This window comes from Carcharodon carcharias, chromosome 19, assembly GCF_017639515.1.
Source record: "Carcharodon carcharias isolate sCarCar2 chromosome 19, sCarCar2.pri, whole genome shotgun sequence".
In the NCBI taxonomy this organism is placed as follows: domain Eukaryota; kingdom Metazoa; phylum Chordata; class Chondrichthyes; order Lamniformes; family Lamnidae; genus Carcharodon; species Carcharodon carcharias.
Genome location: NC_054485.1, coordinates 72,401,531 through 72,425,214, shown reverse-complemented (window position 1 = coordinate 72,425,214; position 23,684 = coordinate 72,401,531). Strand labels below are relative to the sequence as shown.

General features: G+C 45.1%; 3 protein-coding genes across 4 annotated transcripts in view; 2 read left to right on the top strand and 1 right to left on the bottom strand.

Annotated features, from left to right (window-relative positions):
• LOC121291745 (zinc finger protein 271-like) overlaps positions 1 to 5,002 on the bottom strand; it is a 40,239-nt gene extending 35,237 nt beyond the window's left edge. For both annotated transcript variants that reach the window (XM_041213262.1, XM_041213260.1), the window contains exon 1: positions 4,833 to 5,002. The gene's annotated coding sequence lies outside the window, so the exon portion shown is untranslated. The remainder of the gene's footprint in view (positions 1 to 4,832) is intronic.
• Positions 4,991 to 13,445, top strand: LOC121291746 (zinc finger protein 271-like). The gene is made up of 2 exons (XM_041213263.1): positions 4,991 to 5,029; positions 8,934 to 13,445. Exon 2 carries the CDS (start codon positions 9,380 to 9,382, stop codon positions 10,370 to 10,372), a length of 993 nt encoding a protein of 330 aa, XP_041069197.1. The 5' UTR covers positions 4,991 to 5,029; positions 8,934 to 9,379; the 3' UTR covers positions 10,373 to 13,445.
• A 4,063-nt stretch (positions 13,446 to 17,508) lies between these two features.
• Positions 17,509 to 23,285, top strand: LOC121291102 (zinc finger protein 239-like). The gene is made up of 2 exons (XM_041212158.1): positions 17,509 to 17,765; positions 20,172 to 23,285. The coding sequence occupies exon 2, from the start codon at positions 20,625 to 20,627 to the stop codon at positions 21,414 to 21,416; it is 792 nt and encodes a 263-aa protein (XP_041068092.1). The 5' UTR covers positions 17,509 to 17,765; positions 20,172 to 20,624; the 3' UTR covers positions 21,417 to 23,285.
• The last annotated feature ends 399 nt before the right edge of the window (positions 23,286 to 23,684 follow it).

Sequence of the window (23,684 nt, the reverse complement as noted above, 5' to 3'; positions counted from 1 at the left end):
ACCAAACCTCACCAATCCACATGAGAAGGGAGCTAATAAAAGCTGACAGGCTCTGGTAACACAGGCCGTGTACACATAAACTGCACACTGTCCAGTGTAGGACTACCACAAGTGATTGACAGACTGTAACTCTGGCATGGAGCAGTTCAATTCCTCCACGTGTTGGACGGGCAGTTTGATCCTCAGCTACAATTGGGAGAAGTGAATGGTTCCTGCACTACAATCATTGAACATGGAATGATACAGCACAGGAGGCCATTCAGGCTATCATGTGTGTGTTTGCACTCTGAAGAGAAATCCAATTAGTCTCACTCTTTCCCAAAGCCATGCAAATGTTTCCTCTTCAAGTGTTTATCCAACTCTCTTTTGAAAGTTCCTACTGAATCCTTTTCAGGCAGTGTATTCCTGACCACAATAGCTCTCTGTGTAAAAATTTCCTTATCTCACCTCTGGTCCTTTTGCTAAGTACCTTAATCTGTCCCCTTTGGTTACTGATCCTTCTGTCTCTGGAAATGGTCTCTCCTTATTTACACCAGGACTCAAAGTCATTTCTTTTTGAGGGCTCTTTTTGGGATTTTCTCAGGGGCTATATTTTGATTAGAGTGTGGCGGTGCGGCAGGGGGAGTACATATTGGCTTTCAGGGGCTCCTCCCTGGTAAAGCAAATCGAAAGATTTAATTTTAAAACCAAACTGTTTTCGATGCAGGGATTTGTAAACTCGTTCTACACGTCCATTCAAGGATATGAAAGAAATGAGAAAGTCAGTGCTGGACAGGCGGCCAAGAATCCAACAACTAAGTAGTTTTCCTTCATTTACCTTCTCACTGCGCACCCCCCCCGCCCCCGCCACACACACACACACACACACACACTACCCTCCCTCCCCACCACCCCATCGTCCTCCTCCAGTGGCTGATATTAAAGCAAACTCAAGGCCTGGAAGCTCTGACTCTTCTGGATCGACTGGACTCCCAACTTTTTTTGCACATCAAAACTTTTTATTAAAACAAGAAAGTACGCACACAATGACAGCCAATAAAAGCTTATATACAGACAGACACTTCTGTAGCAGAGACAGTTAAAGAAAAATCTAAGAGGAATAGAAAAAACTGGATTTCACCCACAATATTTTTTCTTCCTCTTATTCACAAACTAATTTATTGGACCAAATATAAAAGAGGAAGAAAGTCATGGAAAGGTTTTAACTTTTTTTTTGGTTATTGTTCTTCCAGCAGTGTGAGAGGGAGAGAGACAATGTGAGAGTGAGGGGAAGAGACAAAGAGAGTGAGGGAGTGTGAGAGGGAAGGGGAGAGAGAGAGCCCTTGAAAGCCAGGCCCAGGAGAGGAGCTTTAGAAGGAAAAATAAAAAACTTTTTATAAAAAAGGAGTTGGGAAATAAATACACAGAGAAATAAAATAAACTGTATGTGTGAAAGTGAAAAATGTTGTCTGTTTTCCACACCCTCCCTCTCCTTCTCCTCCCATCAATCTCCCTCTCCTTCCTCAGTGTCTCTCTCTCTCTCTCTCTCTCTCCCCTTCCCTCTCACTTTCCTTCACTCTCTTTCTCTCTTCCCCTTCCCTCTCACGTTCCCTCTCTCTCTCTCACACACCTACCCCGAGGCCTCCTTCTCCCGCCAATCCCCTTCTCCTTCCTCAGTCTCTCTCTCTCTCTCTCTCCTTTCCCTCCACATTCCTTCTCTCTCTCTCTCTCTCCTCTTCCCTCTCACATTCCTTCACTCTCTTTCTCTCTTCCCCTCCCTCTCACATTCTCTCTCTCCCTGTCACACTCCCTCTCTCTCAGGGGAGGTGGTGGTATTGTCACTGGACCAATATCCCAGAGACTCAGGGTAATGCTCTGGCAATCTGGGTTCAAATCCCATCATGGTAGATGGTGGAATTTGAAATCAATAAAAATCTGGATTTACAAGTCTGATGATGACCATGAAACCATTGCCGATTGTTGTAAAAACCCAACTGGTTCACTAATGTCCTTTAGGGAAGGAAATCTGCCATCCTTACCTGGTCTGGCCTGCATGTGACTCCAGACCCACAGCAATGTGGTTAAAATGCCCTCTTACAAAGGCAATTAGGGATGGTCAATAAATGCTGGCCTAGCCACTGATGCCTATATCCCATGAGCGAATAAAATAAAATCACAGCTGCAGCTGCACTGTATCCTCCACCATCTTGTCCTCCTCCCTGTCTCCTCCAGATGTGCCGATGGTGGGATCTAGATCCCAATTCTTTTTTCTTTTTCTTTTCTATTGAAAAGGAGGGTTGTTGCAACTGGGAGAGGGGTCGGGGGTGGGGAGGGGACTGTTTATTTATAAATAATTTTTAAAAATGACCCACCTCAGTGCATCTTAGCCGGAGTCTGCCAAAAATTGGCACATCTCCCCCTCAATAAAAAAACACACAACTCGAAAAAGGATTTTAAAAAATAAATAATTCCAAAAGGAGGGAAAAAAGTGTCAACTATCCATTGACTCCCTGAGTCTGAGGTTCTGTTCTAAAGAGAATTGTTTACATCTCTATCTTTCTCTCTAACTCTCCCCTAATCACAAATTCTGTCTCTCCCGAGCTCCAGTTCCTCCAATCACAGATTCTGTCTCTCCCATGCTCCAGCTCCTCCAATCACAGACTCTGACTCTTCCATGCTCCAGTTCCTCCAATCACAGACTCTGACTCTTCCATGCTCCAGCTCCTCCAACCACAGACTCTGACTCTTCCATGCTCCAGCTCCTCCAATCACAGATTCTGTCTCTCCCATGCTCCAGCTCCTCCAACCACAGACTCTGACTCTTCAATGCTCCAGCTCCTCCAATCACAGATTCTGTCTCTCCCGTGCTCCAGCTCCTCCAACCACAGACTCTGACTCTTCCATGCTCCAGCTCCTCCAATCACAGATTCTGACTCTTCCATGCTCCAGCTCCTCCAATCACAGATTCTGTCTCTCCCGTGCTCCAGCTCCTCCAACCATAGACTCTGACTCTTCCGTGCTCCAGCTCCTCCAATCACAGATTCTGTCTCTCCCGTGCTCCAGCTCCCTAATCATCGATATTGTAACCTAACTCCTTAGTGAATTCTTTGCCACTGTTTATGGCTCTTTGAAATTATCTGTGATATTTCGAGGGCAAAAACACCACTGCCCTCATGTGCTTTTAACCTTACTCCCCATATCAAGCAAAAACCCAAACATTCTCAATCCCACTGATTCAAGTACAACCGTTGACCATCTGAAAATCCCCAGTGTTCCTCAGTGATAATTGTCAGGAGTGCGCCCTCCCACCATTAGATGCAATTTTTTTTATTCATTCACAGGATGTGGGCTTTGCTGGCTGGGCCAGCATTTATTATCCATCCCTTGTTGCCCTTGAGAAGGTGGTGGTGAGCTGTGTTCGTGAACTGTTGCAGTCCATGTGATGTAGGTACACCCACAGTGCTGTTAGGAAGGGAGTTCCAGGATTTTGACCCAGCGACAGTGAAGGAATGGTGATATATTTCCAAGTCAGGATGGCAAGTGACTTGGTGGGGAACATCTAGGTGGTGGTATCCCCATGAATCTGCTGCCCTTGTCCTTCTAGATCGTAAGTGGTCATGCCTTTATTACAAACCCTGGTTATTGACCTCTCTGCTCAGGCAAATAAGATTGAAACAATCCCATCAGCTGCCTCTGTCACTTCACTCCCTTCCACTAGCCCGCATGGACAAACTTCCATTAATGCTCCCCTTGCCCTAGCCCTGAACTCACATCTTTCTCTGCTTTCTCTCCTATCTCCCCTCATGCCCTCTCTGAGCTCATCTTGTCCATGAGACCCACCTCCTGTTCACTCGATCCTATTCTCACTAAACTGCTGATCACTCAACTTCCCCACCTGGTTGCGATGTTAGTCGATATTGTTCACGGTTCTCTCTCTTCAGATGTTGTCCCTCTCTCCTTTAAATCGGATGTTATCACCCTCTCCCCAAGAAAATAACCTTTGACCCCTCTGTCCTTGCACATGACTGTCCCATCTCCAACCTCCCTTTCCTCTCCAAAGTCCCAGAATCCTGGAGCGGGACATGGGTTTAGGTGAGAGGTGAGGAGTGAGGGGCAGAGAAAGGGTTTAGGCAAGAGATGTGGCATCAGCTGGCAGTTCGGTCTGGGGAGGGATCATTTCCCAAATCACTCACCCAGTAACAGAGTCAATCTCTGAGTCAGAGTCATTCGCGAATCACAGTGTCACTCACCACGTCAATGTTACTCCCAGGGTCACTCACTGAATCACAGTGTCACTCCCATATACCCGACCCAAGTCAGTCAGTCATTCCCCAAGTCACAGAGACAAATTTTCCTCCCCTCTCTGTTCCTTCTTCCTGTGCCAGTCTAATATGTGCCCTTTCTCCCATGTCCCACCCTTCTGTACATGTGCTGATCCCACCACTGCACATCATCACTGCCTTGGAGGCTGTAGGTCTTCCTCTTCTGAAAGTATTTAAAGAGTTAGATAGATTTTTGAAATATCGGGGAGTTGAGGGCTATGAGGAGCTAGCACAAAAGAGGAATTGAGGCCTGGAGCAGATCAATCATGATCTTATTGAATGGCGGGGCAGGCTGGAGGGGACAAATGGCCTACTCCTGCTCCTATTTCTTATATTCTTCTGATCTGCTGTCAAACACATCCGAGGCTACACATCCCACATTGATGTTGTCAGTTTGAAAACCTCCAAGGATGAAGAATGCTATTCCCACACTAAAAATCTCTGTCAAACATTTAACTGGAGAAACTGAGACAGCAGCTGCAATAAGTGAGGTTTTATTCAGATGGGACAATGACAAGTTTAAATCCCCACCTGATCTGCTGGTCAAAGTTGCCTCCATTTCACTGGTCAGTTTCCCAAGCTTCAGGAAACTCATGTTGCTCCAGAAATATTTGGATTGGCTGTGAGAGACGTCAGTCAGAGAGCTCACCCACTCTGCTCATTCTCTCCTCTTCCTCTTCCACAGCTGGTTCACTTCCTGTAGGGACTGAAAACCAAGTGAGGAGATGGTGAGTGAAGGAACAGAATTTATAATAATTACATCACATAATATCCACACTAATGTTCAGGCAGTCTGACTATCCTGTGGGGAATCAGGTGTGGAAATGCCCCTTATGCTGTGTGAGAAGATCCAGCTGAGAGAACTGTTTACTTGGTGCTTTGTGCTGAACTGTTTGACTGGAGCTGTGTGTTGGATATTGAGTGTGTTTATTGGAAGCATTTCCCTTCTGATTTACAGGCTGAGTTTTGTTGCTGGGTCATTACTGAATATGAGAAGGTGAGGTGTAATAATCTGGGAGGTGCAGAGTGTCTGAGGATGCTTACTGATTTCCTCTTGTTGAGTTCTGTATGTGTGGGAGCTGGTTATTATCCTGTGGACTGTGAATGGTCAGTTCTGTGTGTGTGTTGGGACCTGGATGTTTTCTGTCTTTTCAAATCCCTTCAAGACCTCCCACCCTCCCTATCTCTGTAACCTCCTCAAAACAAACAAAAAGAAAGATCTGCATTTATATTGAGCCTTTCATGACTACCAGATGTCTCAAAGCACTTTACAGAAATAAATTTCTTTTGAAGTGTGGACACTGTTGTAATGTAGGAAATGTGGCAGTCAATGTGAGCACAGCAAGCTCCCACAAACAGCAACGTGATCCTGACCAGATAATCTGTTTTTTGGTGAGGGATCAGCGTTCGTCAGGACATTAGGGATAACTCCCCTGTTCTTCAAAACAGTGCCATGGGATCTTCTACACACACCTTAGAGAGAGCAGAAAGGAACTTGTTTTATCATCAGATCTGAAACACGGCATCTCTGACAGTGCAGCACTCCCTCACGACTGCCCTGGAGTGTCAGCCTCAGTGCTCAAGTCCTGGACTGGGACTTGAACCCACAACCTTCTGACTCAGAGGTGAGAGTGCTACCTCCTGAATCAAAGTTGACAATCAACTTTTAAGAGCCTCCAATCAGCTCTCACCCTCTAAGACCTCTGCACTCCTCCAATTTTGAGCATCCCCAATTTTAATCATTTCACCATTGGTGGCCGTGCCTTCAGCTGCCTGGGCCCTAAGCTCTGGAATTCCCTCCTTAAACCTCTCCATCTCTCTATCTCTCTTTCCTCCTGTAAGACACTCCTTAAAATCTACCTCTGGACTGAGATCAGGAACTACCCTCACCCCCTCCCCGTCCATGCAGGAAGGGGACTGCAGCCTGAAGGTGCATCCTTCAGTGCTCCTTGACACACTGAGTTTGAACTAGTGTGCAGCCATTCCTACCCTTCTCTGCTGCCAGTTATAGGTTACAACCCAATCTCCCTTTGCAATGAGTCTGCCCCCTTACTGGGAGACTGCTTCACAGCGAGGGTCAGTAGGATAGTGAGCCATGAGGGGAATCACGCTGCTCCTACTGAACACCCAGTCACTTTCTGACTTTTTACATAAGAACAATAAACAACAACTTGCATTTAGAACCACAGAACCATAGCAAAATTACATTGCTGAAAGAGGCCATTCAGCCCATTGTGTCTGCACCATCCAAAAAAGAGGAAAAAGAAACTAGCTGCTCATTTTAATCCCACTTTCCAGCACCTGGTCCATAGCCTTGCAGGTTACAGTATTTCAGATGCAGATCCAAGTACCTTTTAAATGAGTTGAGCGTTTCAGCCTCAACCACCCAGCTTAGGCAGTGAACTCCAGACATCCCCCACCCTCTGGGTGGAAACGTTTTTCCTCATGTCTCCTCTGGTCCTTCCACCAATCACCTTAAACCTATGCCCCCCACCCCCCAACTCAGTAATTGACCCCTCAGCTAGGGGAAATCTTATCTAGGCCCCTTATAATTTTGTACGCCTCAATTAGGTCACCCCTTAGCCTCCTCTGTTCTAAGGAAAACAACCCTAGTCTTTCCGATCTCTGCTCATGGCTGCAATTTTCAAGCCCATGCAACATTCTTGTAAATCTCCTCTGCACTCTCTCCAGAGCGATTATGTCCTTCCTGTAATGTGGTGACCAGAACTGTACACAAAATTTCAGCTGTGGCCTAACTAGTGTTTTATACAGTTCCAGCATCACACCCCTGCTTTTGTATTGAATATCTCATCCAATAAAGCAAAACATTCCATATGCATTCTTGACCACCTTGTCCATCTGTCCTGCCACCTGCAAGGACCTGTGCTCCAAGGTCTTGCACTTCGTCAACTCCTCTCAATAACTTCCTGTTTTTAAAGTATTCCCTTGCTTTGTTTGCCCTCCACAATTTTTTTTTTATTCATCCATGGGATGTGGGCTTCGCTGGCTGGGCCAGCATTTATTGCCCATCCCTAGTTGCCCTTGAGAAGGTGGTGGTGAACTGCTTTCTTGAACCCCTGCAGTCCATATGGTGTACGTATACCCACAGTGCTGTTAGGAAGGAAGTTCCAGGATTTTAACCCAGTGACAGTGAAGGAACAGCGATATATTTCCAAGTCAGGATGGTGAGTGACTTGGAGGGGAACCTCCAGGTGGTGGTGTTCTCATGAATCTGCTGCCCTTGTCCTTCTAGATGGCAGTGGTCATAGGTTTGGAAGGTGCTGCCTCAGGAGCCTTGGTGAGTTCCTGCAGTGCATCTTGTAGATGGTACACACTGCTGCTACTGTGCGTTGGTGGTGGATGGAGTGAATGTTTGTGGGTGTGGTGCCAATCAAGTGGGCTGCTTTGTCCTGGACGGTGTCAAACTTCTTGAGTGTTGTTGGAGCTGCACCTTTAACATAGTTCCATGTCCCAAGGTGCTTAGCAAGATTGATAACAATATTTGACACAGAGGCACATAATGTAATATTATTACAGATGACCGAAAACTTGCTTAGAGAGGTAGATTTTAAAGATTGCCTTACAGGAAGAAAGAGAGGTAGAGTGACCAGATTTTTAATTGAATTGCAATTCCACCAGCTGCCATAGTGAGATTTGAGCTCATGTCCCCAGAGCATTAGCCTGGACCTCTGGATTACTAGTCCAGTGACAATACACTATTCTACCTTCTCCCACTGGTGGTGGAGGGAGTGAGTTTTGAGTCCAGTGATAGTGGCTCTGATTAGGGGTACTGCTGTGTTCTCGGTACCGTCGAGACTCTTCAGTGTTGTTGCAGATGTTCCCAGTGCTGCTTCTGACACACACTATAATCCTATATATGTAACTTTCCGTGGTTGGATTTGAACTCTCAATCTCTGGGTTATTAATCCAGCACCAGAGCAATTCGGCTGTCATACCTGGAGATATATTGATTGAAATCTCTTTTAATGCCTTCTTTAAAGATTTTACCTGAAGGTCTCAGCCTTTCCCAAAAGCCTGGGCTTGGATTTGATAGTTTTACCCAGTGCTGTGGCTGATAGCTGAATTTGGGATGTGCAGTCTGAGCGAGTGCAGTGTATCTAATTTCCCAGGATAATCCAGAACCCTTCAAACAGCTATACTGAAGAAATATCTTCTTTAGTTTCTTCAAATAATTTTGGAAAACTAGGGAAGAAATTTCAAAATCTCCATTGAATTAACATTTCTCCTGAGTGTTTTTTTATTTTAAACACATACTCTAAGTGTAAAACTCGACCAGCTCGACCTGAGCTCATAGTGAATTGATAGCCCGTTTTACTCTCTGCCCGACTGTCTTTTCCATTGTCCTCATGGTGCCTGGGAAGATGGGGGCTGAGCAGAGGAAAGAAAGTAGCCACCTTGTCTGCTCCTGGTCACTATGCAGTGTCCCTGCTGGAAACAGAGGGTGTGTGACAGTCAAGTGAGGAAAAAGAAAAGACATGTATCTGATCCCCCACACAGGGGAATAGCAGACTGGCACTCACTGTGGAACAATCTCTAACTGAGGAGTCAGCCCCTTCAGCAAAGGAGGAGAGGGAGTTGGAGGAAATCATGTTTCCTTTTCCTGTTTTACAGAAGGATTGCACCGTACTACACCAGAGAATACAGAGAGGATAGATCCTGATCATCATCCAAGGAACAACTGTGGGAAGATATCCAGTCCCTTCACAGCATTGCTCAACACAGAGAAGTTTGGGCATTGAAACTGTCATCTGGAAATTGGTCGGGTCAGGGGAGTTTTGACATATCGTCAGATCTGAAACTGGTCAGTGGTGTGGAACCTTCCATCAGAACCGACCTTTCCGAAGGTTCGGCTGTGGGTGATCGGTCAGGGTGAGACTGGGAAGAAGTGTGAGTGGGCTCCAAGTGTGGTGGGAGCTTCCATCATTCATCGAGTCTCATAAGCCACTGACTCATTCGTACAGGTGAGAGGCTGTTTGAATGTGAGGTGTGTGAGGAGGGCTCCACAGGCTCATAAGATCTCCTAACACAGAAGGTGCATCTGTCACAAGAGTAGCTACATGGATGAAAACCTATTCAAGTGTGAGGTGTGTGACAAATCATTCTCATGTTCATCTCAATTCTGTATGCACCAACACATTCACACATGGGAGAAACCATTCAAGTGCGACGTTTGCGATAAAGCTTACTTGACATCTTCAAGCCTCCTTAGACACCAGAAGAACCACACAGGGGAGAAACCAGTCAAGTGTATGGTGTGTGACAAAGCCTTCACACGAATTTCAAACCTCCTGGACCACCAAACAATCCACACAGGACAGAAAGCTTTCAAATGTGATGTTTGTGATAAAGCTTTTGTGGCATCTTCGAGTCTCCTTAGACACCGGAGGAATCACACAGGGGAAAAACCCTTCAGGTGTGAGGTTTGTGAGGTGGCTTTCACCCAGTCCTCTGATCTTCTGATGCACCAGAGGATTCATACAGGGGAGAAACCCTTCAAGTGTGAGGTGTGCAACCGAGCCTTCACATGGTCATCGACGCTTGTACAACACCAACGCATTCACACAGGGGAGAAACCCTTCAAGTGTGAGGTGTGTGACAAATCATTCTCACACTCATCAAACCTCCGCAGTCACCAACGCATTCACACAGGTGAGAAACCATTCACTTGTGAGGTATGTGACAAATCATTCTCTGAGTCTTCGAACCTCCGCGCACATCAACGCATTCACACAGGAGAGAAACCATTCAGGTGTGAGGTTTGTGACAAGGCTTTTACCCACTCCTCCGATCTCCTGAAGCACCAGCGGATCCACACAGGTGAGAAACCATTCACGTGTGAAGTGTGTGACAAATCATTCTCTGAGTCATCAAACCTCCGTGCACATCAACGCATTCACACAGGAGAGAAGCCATTCAGGTGTGAGGTTTGTGAGAAGGCTTTCACCCATCCCTCTGATGTCCTGAAGCACCAGCAGAGGCACACTGATGAGAAACCACTCCAGTCTGAGGTGTGCAACCAAACCTTTGAACAGTCATTGATACTTGTGTAACAGTAACACAGTCACACTGGGGAGAGCCCGTTAAGTGTGAGGTGTGTAACAAAGTCTTTGTATGATTCTTGTGCCTGGTGAAACAGTCATGCTCACACAGGTGGGAAACTATTGAAGAGTATGATATGCAACCGAACCTTCAGACAATCTTCAATGCTCCTGAGATACTGACGCACTCACACAGGGAGAAGCCATTCACATCGGAGCAGTGTGACAAAATATTCTTGCAGTCATCAAACCTCCATGTTGACCAGTGTAGTCACACAGAAGGGGATCTCTTCAAGTGTGAGCTCTGTGACAAAGCATCACAAACTGATCAAATCAGCCAGTCCATCAGATGACACACACATGGCAGTAAGTATGAGATTCACAATACAAGTTATCTGACATCATCAAAACTCCTGGGACATGAGCAGATCCACACTGGAGAGAAACCATCCATGTGTGAGGTGTGTGACAAGGCTTTTGCACAATCAGCGTATCTCCTGATCCATCAACGCACTCACAAGGGGAGAAACCCGATCAGTTTGGGTTCTGTAGTAAAGACTTCACACAGTTGTTGAACCTCTTGGTACATCAGTGAAGCCAAACAGGAGACAAACCCTTCCAGTATAATGTGTGCCTGGATTGTTTCACTTATCCTCTCTCACCATACACCGACGTCTCCACACGGACTTGGAGCCAGGTCACCCGCTTCTGTTACACTGAGAGTTGTCTGTGTTGTTTACCCTCCAGTGCTCACACAGGGAAACTGTTGTTCCAAAGCACTGTCTGTCTCAGCAATGTCTGTCTCAAACCTCTCCCACCATCAGTCCAATCGTTTCAAGAAGACCAACTTAACCTTTGTCCAGATCACCAAACATCACCAAAAGAAAATATCAATATGTATAGAAGCTCCTGCTTGTGCACAGATGCCACTGTGTCTCTGGGAGGAATTACTCAGCCACACGAGGTTCACGATTCAGGAGAATGTGTGTCAGGATGTTCCCTGCTCTAGACAAGAGGGAAATACCTCAATAGTTTCCATAGCATGATTTATCTCCCTTATAAAATATACCTTCCTTATAATTGTCACATTCCTGAAGTCCAGTGGAGTTCTCTTTCCTCCCAAATCCATAGGATGAATGAATGGAATCTTGATGTGAGCAGAAGTCCACCAGCTTTGAAGACCTCAGCTGGAATACAATCGGGGCCACAGGCTTTGTTGTTTTTCATCTGTTTGATTGCTCTCCCATTGATGGTGACTCACCCATGGATTCTACCACAGGCACTGGGGAATAGACTGGAGGGTATCAGCTGTCACTGTGGATTCATGGTGGAGGAGTTATTCAAAATCTTCTTTTCACGTTAACAGATGGCATTGTCATCCTTAAGAATAGAAACATCATCCTGTGAATGAAGGAGATTTTGTCCATTTGATCTTGGTGTGTAGGTGGGCCTGAAGACTTTAAAAGCTTTGCATGTCATGATGATCAGATTGATGATCAGGATTTCTCCTCCCACCAGATGTCCTTTATCTTCCAGATTTGTCTTTGGGTGTCAGCCTTGAGCTGTTGAAATACTGTCTTCTTGAGTTGTGACCTTGGGTTGCTCTGCCAGGCAATGAAGGCTGATCGTTTTGTTCCAGGAGGTCACATATTTGAACATCATGTTCGTCGAGCCAGTCCTGGTGACGATAATGCTCGAATCCAATGGTCTGGGCACAGGAGTTTAGTACAGCTGACTTTATTTGATCCCACTGCTCAGGAATTGAGTTGGATGTGTGAAGATTTTCCAGATTGGTCATGAGCTGCACCTGGAATTCCTCTGTTTTAGGGCTGAGATATTGATCTTCTTCCTCTTGGTCTTTTGGGCCTTGTGATGTCTTGGTGCTGGGTGGATGTTCATCACCGATCGAACAAGTCGATGATCTGTCCAGCAGGCATCAGCCCCCCACATCGATCGAGTGATAGAGGCATCACTTAGAACTTTGACTTGGCTTTAGACCTTCCAGAGGAGCCTCTGACATGGTCTTTGTTCCCAGAGAAATCCAAGAAAAATGTCGAGAAAACACCAGGAACTCTTCATTACATTTATCATCGTGACCAAAGCATTTGACTCAGTAAATCTTGAGACTCTGTGGATTGTGCTCCAATGATTTGGCTGTCCAAGAAACTTCATCACAATCCTGCAATTGCTTCATGATGATATGACTGCAACTGTCTTGAGTGAGAGATCTGAAACAGAAGCCTTCAAAATCCAGACTGGTGTCAAGCAAGGCTGTGAGATAGCCCCCATTCTATTTACAATCTACCTGACAGTGACTATTCACCTCATCAAAGATCAACTGCCCTCTGGTGTCAGTATTAAATACCATCCAGATGGGAAACTCATTTACCTTGGTCACCTCTGTGCCAAAACTAAACTGACCACCATAGATACACATGATCTACAGTTTGCAGATGACTGCAGTGTCATTGTCCACTCTGCAACAGATTTGTAAACCTCTCTCAATCTCTTCAATTCTGCATGTGTCTGTATGATGGAAACGAGCTCCATCCTGTGTCACTAAAGTTCGGTGCCATTTCTGACCATCAGAATTGGGAACCAGGCTAAAGCGCAGAGATTTTAAAGAAACTTGTCTGTAGTATTCTGAGAGAGTTTCCCCTGATGTGAGTGTGTGTGTGTGTGTTAGTAAAGTGAGTCAGGAGTGGGTATGGGGTAGAATCGGACCCTGTTTGAGATGATGATGTGAATTATACTCAGATGCTCCTCAGGTGGTGGATGTTTGTCCTGCCTAGGAGGATTACTATCCTGAGTATGGTGAGGGAGTGGGAATGATTCGCTATATACCCGAGTTCCCTTAACCCATCATATCTCAATGTCCTAACGGTGTGTTATGTTCACCTTACAATCTTCCAAGATTCATTTCATTTCTGGGAAAGATTTTGAGTTGTTTTCAAATGCTTTGTTATTTTGGTTGATTCAAAGTTTGTGTAAGCTGAATATTGTGTTGTTGTTTGTCTGCTGTTTTATCAATCTTCTGTATAGATTTATAAATCACAATAAATTCATTCTTTTAGCTTAACCCAAACTTGCTGTTTTGTCAGCATGGTGTGTTCCTATTCATGAAACACTCAGGAGCTTACTGTATGAGTCCTGTACACAATAAATTGGTCAATGCCACTGTGGGCTTGTTATGACACAGCAGCTGGTAAAGGCTGGGTTATTTAGAAGGAAATTTTAAACAACCTATATTAACCTATATTTTCAATTGGTATGTTTTAGATGTAGCTCTGAATTCAGGAATAATATCCACCAAGCCTCAAGACTTTTTTTTATATAAATTAAATATTTATTAATTGAATAAGGTATTAAACACATACACCTGTTAACAATTTACTACCATAATAACTATTAAAGAAATCCATAAATTAATCACTCCCAAGTAATCTTCCCCAAGGCAACAATAACCCATAGACTTAAACAGGCAAAGTACATTTTATCTTACGAATTCAAAGTGAGGTTCCTTTCAATTTGGTTCCTTCGCAGACAGTTGCAGACTTATAAGTGGCTTAGATCTTCCATGCTTCTGACTTACACACAAAACTATTTTCTGTATACCCTTTGAATGCAAATTCTCATTGTTTCACCAGGCCCTTTGAACTCCACCTCTTCTAACAATAAAACCCATTTCATAGTACCAATTTTATTAGTAATATAAGCATATTGCTTGCTGTCTCCTAGCTAGGTGCAAGATTTCACCCCTTAGTCTTTGAATGGTGTATTCAACAAAATGCAAATGTACCCTATATCTTAACTTACTCACTGTTTAACATCTCAAAACTAACTGTACATCAAAGCATCCAGACTAGCTGACTTTAATCCAATGAAGACACACACTCAGACACAGACCCCACTACAAGTCCAATTTAAAATATTTCCCAATAACATTATATATATTAATATCTTCATGACAGGGCTGATATACATTCTCCATCAATGTGTTTATAATTTCCACTTCACAAGGAACATGATGTTTCCCTGAGAAAGAAAGACTAGCATTTATATATCAACTTGCATGAACTCAGGGCGTTCAAGAGTACTTTCCAGCCAATGAAGTGCTTTTTGAAGAGTTGCAATTGTTCGAAGGTTAGAAACAACTTGTGCACAGCAAGCTCCCACAAACAGCAATGTCATATTGATCCGTTGATATGTTTCTGTGACAATGATTGCAGGATCCACATTGGCCAGGACATCAGGGATAACTCCCCTGCTCTTCTATACATAGTGTCATGGGATCTTTTACATTCACGTGAGAGGGAAGACAGGGCCTTGGTTGACCTCATCGGAAAGATGGTATCTCTGACAGTGCAGCATTCCCTCAGTACTGCACTGGAGTATCAGCCTCAGTGCTCAAGTCACTGGAGTAAGACTTGAAACCACAATCTTCTGACTCAGAGACAGGAGTGCGAACTAAGCCATGGCTGACAATAGCTTATAATATTTCTATTGTATTAGATTCAGTTTCCAAGGAGTTAAGTCCCAAGGTTGTGTACAGAATCCTTTTCCTCCTGTAAACTGGTAGCCTGAAAGTTTGATTTGATTTAAAGTGGTAACTAGTTAGAGCTGCAGGTGTCAATGTTGTCTTTGTGTCTGGTTTCCTGAAGCTGTGAAAGATGGTAAAGTTCCTGGTGTCAATTGGAATGGACATCTTAAGGGATTGTCTTCAATCAGTACAGCTGATTAACCATTCTGCTTTCATTCACTCATGAAAGTTCTATTGTTTAGGCACAGTTCTAACAGTCTGTCAGGAATAAAACTCAAGGAATAACCCACTCTTCCCAGGAAAGCTGGGAAGGATATTTTCAATTGGTATGTTTTAGATGTAGCTCTGAATTCAGGAATAATATCCACCAAGCCTCAAGACTTTTTTTTATATAAAATAAATATCCCGGGAGAGGTGAATGGACCGAGACATCCCAGGAGAGGTGACTGGACCGGGACATCCCGGAGAGGTGAATGGACCGAGACATCCCGGGAGGGGTTAGTTTTAGTGAGGTTTTTGAGCTTGTTTTCAAATCCCTCCATGGCCTCTCCCCTCCCTATCTCTGTAATCTCTTCCACCCCTCAGTACTACACTGGAGTGTCAGCCATGATTTTTTGTGCTCAAATCCTGGAGAGGGACTTGTACACACAACCTTCTGACTCAGAGAACAAGGTTGTGGGTTCAAGTCCAACTCCAGATGGATTATTCCATGAACATGGATTAAAGTTGTTGTCAGGGCCACACGAATAATTCCTCAGGCTCTGGGCTCCCTGTACAAACCCCACCCACCATTTATTGCAACACAAATATGTTGTAAAGTGAATGAAGAAATTATCCTGTAGATGTTTACACACTGCATTGATCATGAAGCCAATCAGAACACAATGTGCCAGCCTTAAATAAAATTGCTTCAATTGGTCACACAACATTTTTTTTAATGTCTGTTTTGGTAAAACTCCTTGGCAAATATGCAGCTGCCACAAGCACACAGGTTGTAGCTGAGAGTTTATGCTAGTTTATGTCAGTTTTATCAATGCAATGCGGCTGAAATTGACCATATTGAATTTTAAATGTAAGTTATGTCACGTTTAAATTGAATTTTAACTCTGGTTTATCAAACATCACCCAGGAAGCTGGTACCAGCCACAGAAATGGCCACGGCCCCAGATGGGAATAATGAGAGTGGTGAGTTTCTGCCGATTGTGCCTGTTTGAGGCGGCTCTTCAAATTAAACTCAGAGTTTTTGGGCGTTCAGGCACCAATAGTCAGTCATGTTCATGACTCCAGTCTATATGTTGTGGTCAGCAATTATTTCAGCAAACTACAGGCCCACAGATAATAGTTTATTTCAGTTGTGTCACTTCAACAGGAGAAATAGTTAAACATCATCCTCGTGTATTGCACACTGAACAATATCACTCTCAAACAAGGTCTAGCCTGGGACAGCCTAGGAGAGGAACCAGGAGAGGTGAATGGACCGAGACATCCTGGGAGAGGTGAATGGACCAGGACATCCCAGGAGAGGTGAATGAACCGAGACATCCCGGGAGAGGTGAATGGACTGGGACATCTCGGGAGAGGTGAATGGACTGGGACATCCCGGGAGAGGTGAATGGACTGGGACATCCCGGGAGAGGTGAATGGACTGGGACATCCCGGGAGAGGTGAATGGACTGGGACATCCCGGGAGAGGTGAATGGACTGGGACATCTCGGGAGAGGTGAATGGACTGGGACATCCCGGGAGAGGTGAATGGACTGGGACATCCCGGGAGAGGTGAATGGACTGGGACATCCCGGGAGAGGTGAATGGACCAAGACATCCCGGGAGAGGTGAATGGACATGGACATCCCGGGAGAGGTGAATGGACATGGACATCCCGGGAGAGGTGAATGGACATGGACATCCCGGGAGAGGTGAATGGACATGGACATCCGGGAGAGGTGAATGGACAAGGACATCCCGGGAGAGGTGAATGGACAAGGACATCCCGGGAGAGGTGAATGGACATGGACATCCCGGGAGAGGTGAATGGACATGGACATCCCGGGAGAGGTGAATGGACATGGACATCCGGGAGAGGTGAATGGACAAGGACATCCCGGGAGAGGTGAATGGACATGGACATCCCGGGAGAGGTGAATGGACTGGGACATCCCAGGAGAGGAATCAGATGAGGTGAATGTTGAGCCTCAGAAATTGGAGCTGAACCTCCACAGGAGGCGACCCTGGACAGGGCAGGGCTGTCAGATATCACCTCATGGGGCATCTACTCACACATTGAGCCCCATCCCACTTCCCGAGCCGGTCACTCCCTGAATACCAGGTCAATTTCCTCTCTCCCTGCTGTGTGTTTCTCTCTCCTGTGTCCCTCTCACTCCTGTGCCTCTCTCTCTCCTGTTTCCCTCCCTCCTGTGCATGTGCTGATCCCACCACTGCACGTCATTGCTGCCTTGGATGCTGTGGGTCTTTCTCTTCTGATCTGCTGTCAAACACATCCAAGGCTACACATCCCACACTGATGTTGTCAGTTTGAAAGCCTCTGAGGATGAAGAATGCTATTCTCAGATTAGAAATCTCTGTCAAATGTTTACCAGAAGGAACTGAGACAGCAGCTGCAATAACTGAGGTTTTATTCAGATGGGACAATGACAAGTTTAAATTCCCACCTGATCTACTGCTCAAAGTCGCCTCCATTTCACTGGTCAGTTTCCCAAGCTTCAGGAAACTCATGTTGCCCAAAAATATTAGGATTGGCTGTGAGAGACGTCAATCAGAGAGCCCACCCACTCTGCCCATTCTCTCCTCTTCCTCCTCCACAGCTGGTTCACTTCCTGTAAGGACTGAAAACCAAGTGAGGAGATGGTGAGTGAAGGAACATAATTTATAATAATCACATCACATAATATCCACATTAATGTTCAGGCAGTCTGACCATCCTGTGGGGAATCAGGTGTGGAAATGCCCCTTATGCTGTGTGAGAAGATCCAGCTGAGAGAGCTGTTTACTCGGTGCTTTGTGCTGAACTGTTTGACTGGAGCTGTGTGTTGGATGTTGAGTGTGTTTATTGGAAGCATTTCCCTTCTGATTTACAGGCTGAGTTTTGTTGAAGGGTCATTACTGAATATGAGAAGGTGAGGTGTCATTATCTGGGAGGTGCAGAGTGTCTGAGGATTCTTACTGATTTCCTATTGTTGAGTTCTGTCTGTGTGTTGGGAGCTGGATGTTTCCTGTCTTTTCAAATCCCTTCAAGACCTTCCACTGCCTTGACTCTGTAACCTCCTCAGAAAAGGTAAAAAAGGAAGACTTCAGAGCCTTTCATGACCACCAGATATCCCAAAGCTTTTTACAGCCACTGAAGTGCTTTTTGAAGTGAGATCACTGTTGTAATGTAGAAAACGTGGCAGCCAATGTGCGCACAGCAAGCTCCCACAAACAGCAATGTGATCATCTTTTTTAGCGGTGTTGTTACAATCTCTGTCGAGACTTAATTTTTAAAGAGATTGAAGTCCTCGTGACAACTTAAAGGAATAGCACAAGATTTCAAATTTTAAGACTTTTACTAACAAGATAACTAAAAAGTTATATTTAACATCTCGCTATCTGCAGAATCACAGTTTTTACAGGAACCAGTCCAACATCACCCCCAACTTCCAATGGGTTCACTCCTCTCCATTTCGTTGAATTGTGACTTTGAGTGACCATCAAAAGGCACTTTTCGGAGTTTCCACAGAGGTTCTGAACCAACTGCAAAATACTGAGGCCTCCTCCAGCGATTCCCTCCCTGGACACAATAGGACAAACTTCTGGAATCTTTAGATTGTCACAGGATGCATCTATTAGACCAGAGACCGTGTTCCCTCCCACATTCTGCCTGGTAGCCCACAGAAAGAACACCCTCTCCTCTCTGCTGACTGGTCTCTCTGTGAGACCTGTTTCACTCCCTCTCTCCCTTTCTGCTTCAAATCTTGGAGACAGAAAATCTGTCTAGTCAGCCCCAGCTGCTCTTGCCTTTGGTTTCAGGTGTGATAACTTTGCATCTTGCTCAGAAAATCCCAACATATCTCCATGGTAAACAAATCACCTGAGCTGTTGCCAGGCAGAGTTATATAGCCTCCTACCAACTGCTCCACCTATTCTCCACCTTTTCCACAGTATTCTCTTTTACCATACATCACAAAGATGGTTTAAAACATAACAATCTTACAAACTTCACGTTTATAACACACTCTTGACATGAGCCTTCTCAACACTGGGGAGGATTGAGTGGTCTGAAGGGGAGTTCTCCCAGCACTTCAGGACGAGGCCAGGTTTGATCATCTCCTCACTATTTATGGCTGAAGACACATTAATCTTGTGTTTTGCACCTGACCCCAACATGGTTAAGAATGGAGGTGTTTATGGAGACGTCTTCTTCTGTTACTTGACTAGTTGTCCACAATTCTCGACAAGATGTGATAGGACTACAGAGTTTTGCTCTGATCTGTTGATTGTAGGGCTGTTTAGTTCTTTATTACCTGCTACCCTTGGTGTTTAGCTTGCATGCAGCTTGTGTATGTTCACTAAACCTGGACTATAAAGTATACCCAACGCTGCTCCTGACATGAATATACTGGTATGATGATAATCATGGAATGAGGGCTGTGTCAGGCTGTGAGATTGTGGTGGAATACAATCCTGCTGCTGCTGATGGCTCACTGCACCTCATGCATACCCAGTTTGGGGATCTGACCTCCACTCCCCTAGTGATGATTAACATGGTGAAGTTCTCATTCATCAGTTGGGAGGGGAGTGGTAGTTTTCCTTGAACTTGTTTGACCTGAAGCCATGAGACTCCATGGAGTCAATATTGAGACTTCCCCACCTGCCAGTGGGATGGGACATACCCAGGGATGGTGACGGAGGAGCCTGGGATGTTTCCAGATTGATACGATTCAGTGATGTGAGTGCATGGTGAATTGAGAGCCCATTTTACACTCCGCCCGAATGTCTTTTCCATCGTCCTCACGGTGCCTGGGAAGATGGGGTTTGGGCGGAGGAAAGAAAGTAGCCACATTGTCTGCTCCTGGTCACTATCCAGTGTCCCTGCTGGAAACAGAGGGTGTGTGACAGTCAAGTGAGAAAAAAGAAGGGACTTGTATCTGGTCCCCCACACAGGGGAATAGCAGACTGACACTCACTGTGGACCAGTCTCTAACTGAGGAGTCAGTCCCTTCAGTAAAGGAGGAGAGGGAGTTGGGGGAAATCATGTTTCCTTTTCCTGTTTTACAGAAGGATTGCACCGTACTACACCAGAGAATACAGAGAGGATAAACACCGCAGATAGATCCTGACCATCACCCAAGCAACAACTGCACAACTGTGGGAAGACATCCAGTCCCTTCACAGCATTGCTCAACACAGAGAAGCTTGGGCAGTGAAACTATCATCTGGAAATCGGTCAGGTCAGGGGAGCTTTGACATATCATCAGATCTGAATCTGGTCAGTGGTGTGGAGCCTTCCATCAGAACCAACCTTTCTGAAGGTTCGGCTGTGGGTGGTCAGTCAGGGTGAGGCTGGGAAGAAGTGTGAGTGGGTTCCAAGTGTGGTGAGAGTTTCAATCATTCATCGAACTTCATGAACCACTGACTCATTCCTACAGGTGAGAGGCTGTTCAGGTGTGAGGTGTGTGAGGAGGGCTCCACGGGATGCATCTGTTGTACAATGTGTAACATGAGAGCTAAATGGAAGAGAAGCCATTCAAATGTGTGATGTGTGGCAAATCGTTCTCGTGCTCAACTCAATTCCTCAGACACCAACACGTTCACACGGGGGAGAAACCATTTACATGCATTGTTTGTGACAAATCATTCTCATCGTCATCCACCCTCCACATACATCAACGCATTCACACAGGGGAGAAACCAGTCAAATGTGAGGTGTGTGGCAAAGCCTTCACACAGTTATCACATCTCCTGGTCCATCAGACAATCCACACAGGGGAAAGGCCCTTCAAGTGTGAGGTTTGCGATAAAGCTTTTGCGACATCCACGAGGCTCCTGGAACACCATAGCATTCACACCGGGGAGAAACCCTTCAGTTGTGAGTTGTGCAACCGAGCCTTCGCACAGTCATCAGCACTCTCACAACACCGACGCATTCACACAGGGGAGAAACCCTTCACTTGTGAAGTGTGCAACAAATCGTTCTCAGGCTCATCAACCCTCCGCATTCACCAACGCATCCACACTGGGGAGAAACCATTCACGTGTGAAGTGTGTAACAAATCATTCTCGCATTCATCGACCCTCCGCACACACCAACGCCTCCACACTGGGGAGAAGCCATTCAAGTGTGAGCTGTGTAATAAGGGTTTTGCACAGTTGCCAGGCCTGGTGAGTCACCGGCGCATTCACAAACGGGAGAAGAAAAGATTCACGTGTGAGGTGTGTAAAATGGACTTTGAACAACTATGGGGCCTGTTGGATCACCATCGTGTTCACACAGTGGGGAATCCAAGTGAGGTGTGTGATTGAGCCTCACATAGTCAGCAGCGTTCACGAATCATTGACGTATCCACACAGAGGAAAATATGTTTCAGTGTGTGGTGTGAGACAACTGTGAGTGATACTTGTGAAACACTGACACATTCACACAGTGGAGAAGCCATTAAGTATGAAGCATTTAATGAGGGCTTTGCACAGTCATCAGGCCTGATGTATGACTGATGTATTGACATTGGAGAGAAACTATTCACATGCGAAGTGTGTGGCAAAGCCTTCACAAACTCATCAGAACTCCTTGTCCTTGCTGGAAGCCACACAAGGAAGTAACCATTCAAGAATGAGTTGATGAAGTTGCTTCAAAGTCTTCAGCCCGCCTGGAACACAACCAGATTCACACAGTGCAGAAACTCTTCAATTGCAATGTTTCTGACAAGGCTTTCACCCACTCATCTGATATCCTGCAGCATCAACAGTTCCACATAGGAGATATACTCTCCAGGTGTGAGGTGTGTGACAAGGCTTTCACACAGTCAGTGTATCTCCTGGTCCATCAACACACTCATACAGGGGAGAAACCCTTTCGGTGTGAGTTCTGTAATAAAGCCTTCTAGAGTTGTTGGACCTCCGGGAGCATCAGTGAAACCAAATGGGAGACAAACCCTTCCAGCGTGATGTGTGAATGGGTTGTTTCACCTACTCCTCCTCTCTCACCATACACCAACACCTCCACACGGACCTGGAGCTGGGTCACCTGCTTCCATTACTCTGAGAGTTGTCTGTGTTGTTTACCCTCCAGTACTCACACAGGGGAGCTGGCGTTCCAAATCATTGTCTGTCTCAGCAGTGTCTGCTCGAAGCTCTCCCACCATCAGTCCAGTCGTTTCAAGAAGGTCAATTTAACCTTTGACCAGTTCACCAAACGTCACCAAATGAAGACATCAACATGTATAGAACTCCTGCTAATGCACAGATGCCACTGTGTCTCTGGGAAGATTTCCTCAGCCACAGGAAATAGGCAATTAAAGAGAATGCGTGTCAGGATTTACCCTGTTATGAACAAGTTAATGATCTGTCCAGCAGACATCAGTCCTTGTTCCTCATCCACATAGCAAAGGTAATTTTGGGAAACGGGTCTTGAAGGTGGATATGAGGGAGTGGTTAAACCAGATTGACAGCTACAGAAGCATTGTGGTGAATGAAGGGCCAGAGTAAAGTTGCGAATTAGAAAGCACTGTCTACCTCAACTAGGGGAAGAGCGTCTTCCAGAAATGGAAACTGATTGGTCTATGGATCACTGGATTCCTGTAACCATTGGTGGGTTTGTATGATGGAAACAAGCTTCATCCTGTGCCACTAAAGTTTGGTGTCATTTCTGACCATCAGAATTGGAAGCCAGACTAAAGCGCAGAGATTTTAAAGAAACTTCTGTCTGTCGTATTCTGAGAGAGTTTCCCCTGATGTGAGTGTGTTAGTAAAGTGAGCCAGCTCTCAGGAGTGGATACGGGGTAGAATCAGACCCTGCTTTAGTTGGTGGTTTGAACTATAGATGGATTATGTCAGGTGACGGGTGTTTGACTAATACCATGGGTAATGTTTGTACTCTCCTGTCTGGGAGGACTACGATCCTGAGCATGGTGAGGGAGTGGGTGTACTACAGTCCTGAGTTTCCTCAGCCCATTATACCTCAATGTAATAACGGTGTGATATGTTCACCTTACACTCTTCCAAGATTCATTTCATGTTCAAGGAAGGCTCTTGTGTCATTTTGAAATGCTTATGTCATTTTAGTTGATTCAATGTTTACTATAGGCTGAATATTATGTTTTTATTTGTCTGATGTTTTACTAACCTTCTGTATAGATTAATAACTCACAATAAATTCTTTTTGCTTAACGCAAACTATCTGCTTTGTGGTGTGTTCCTATTCACTGAAACACTCAGGAGCCTACAGTAAGAGTCCTGTACACAATATATTGCTCAGTGTCACTATGGGCTGGTATACTTATTCCATCAATGGGTTTATAATTTCCAGTTCACAGGAAGCATAATATTTCCCAAAGAAAGAAAGGCTTGCATTTATATATCAATTTTCATGAAATAGACATCTGAAAGCAATTTACAGCCAATGGAATACTTTTTGATGTGTAGTCAGTGTTATAAGAAATATGGCAGCCAATTTGCCCAGTGTGACAATCCTGTTAGGGATCATTCATGATTGAAGAGAAATCCAATCATCCAGAACTCTGTGATTCGATTTCACATTTTCAACAAAGACAAACTTTATATAAAAGAAATAAA

Bases quoted from the DNA above. Each gene is read 5' to 3' on its own strand.
- LOC121291746 (XM_041213263.1), top strand. From the start codon at position 9,380: ATGGATGAAAACCTATTCAAGTGTGAGGTGTGTGACAAATCATTCTCA.
- LOC121291102 (XM_041212158.1), top strand. From the start codon at position 20,625: ATGGAAGAGAAGCCATTCAAATGTGTGATGTGTGGCAAATCGTTCTCG.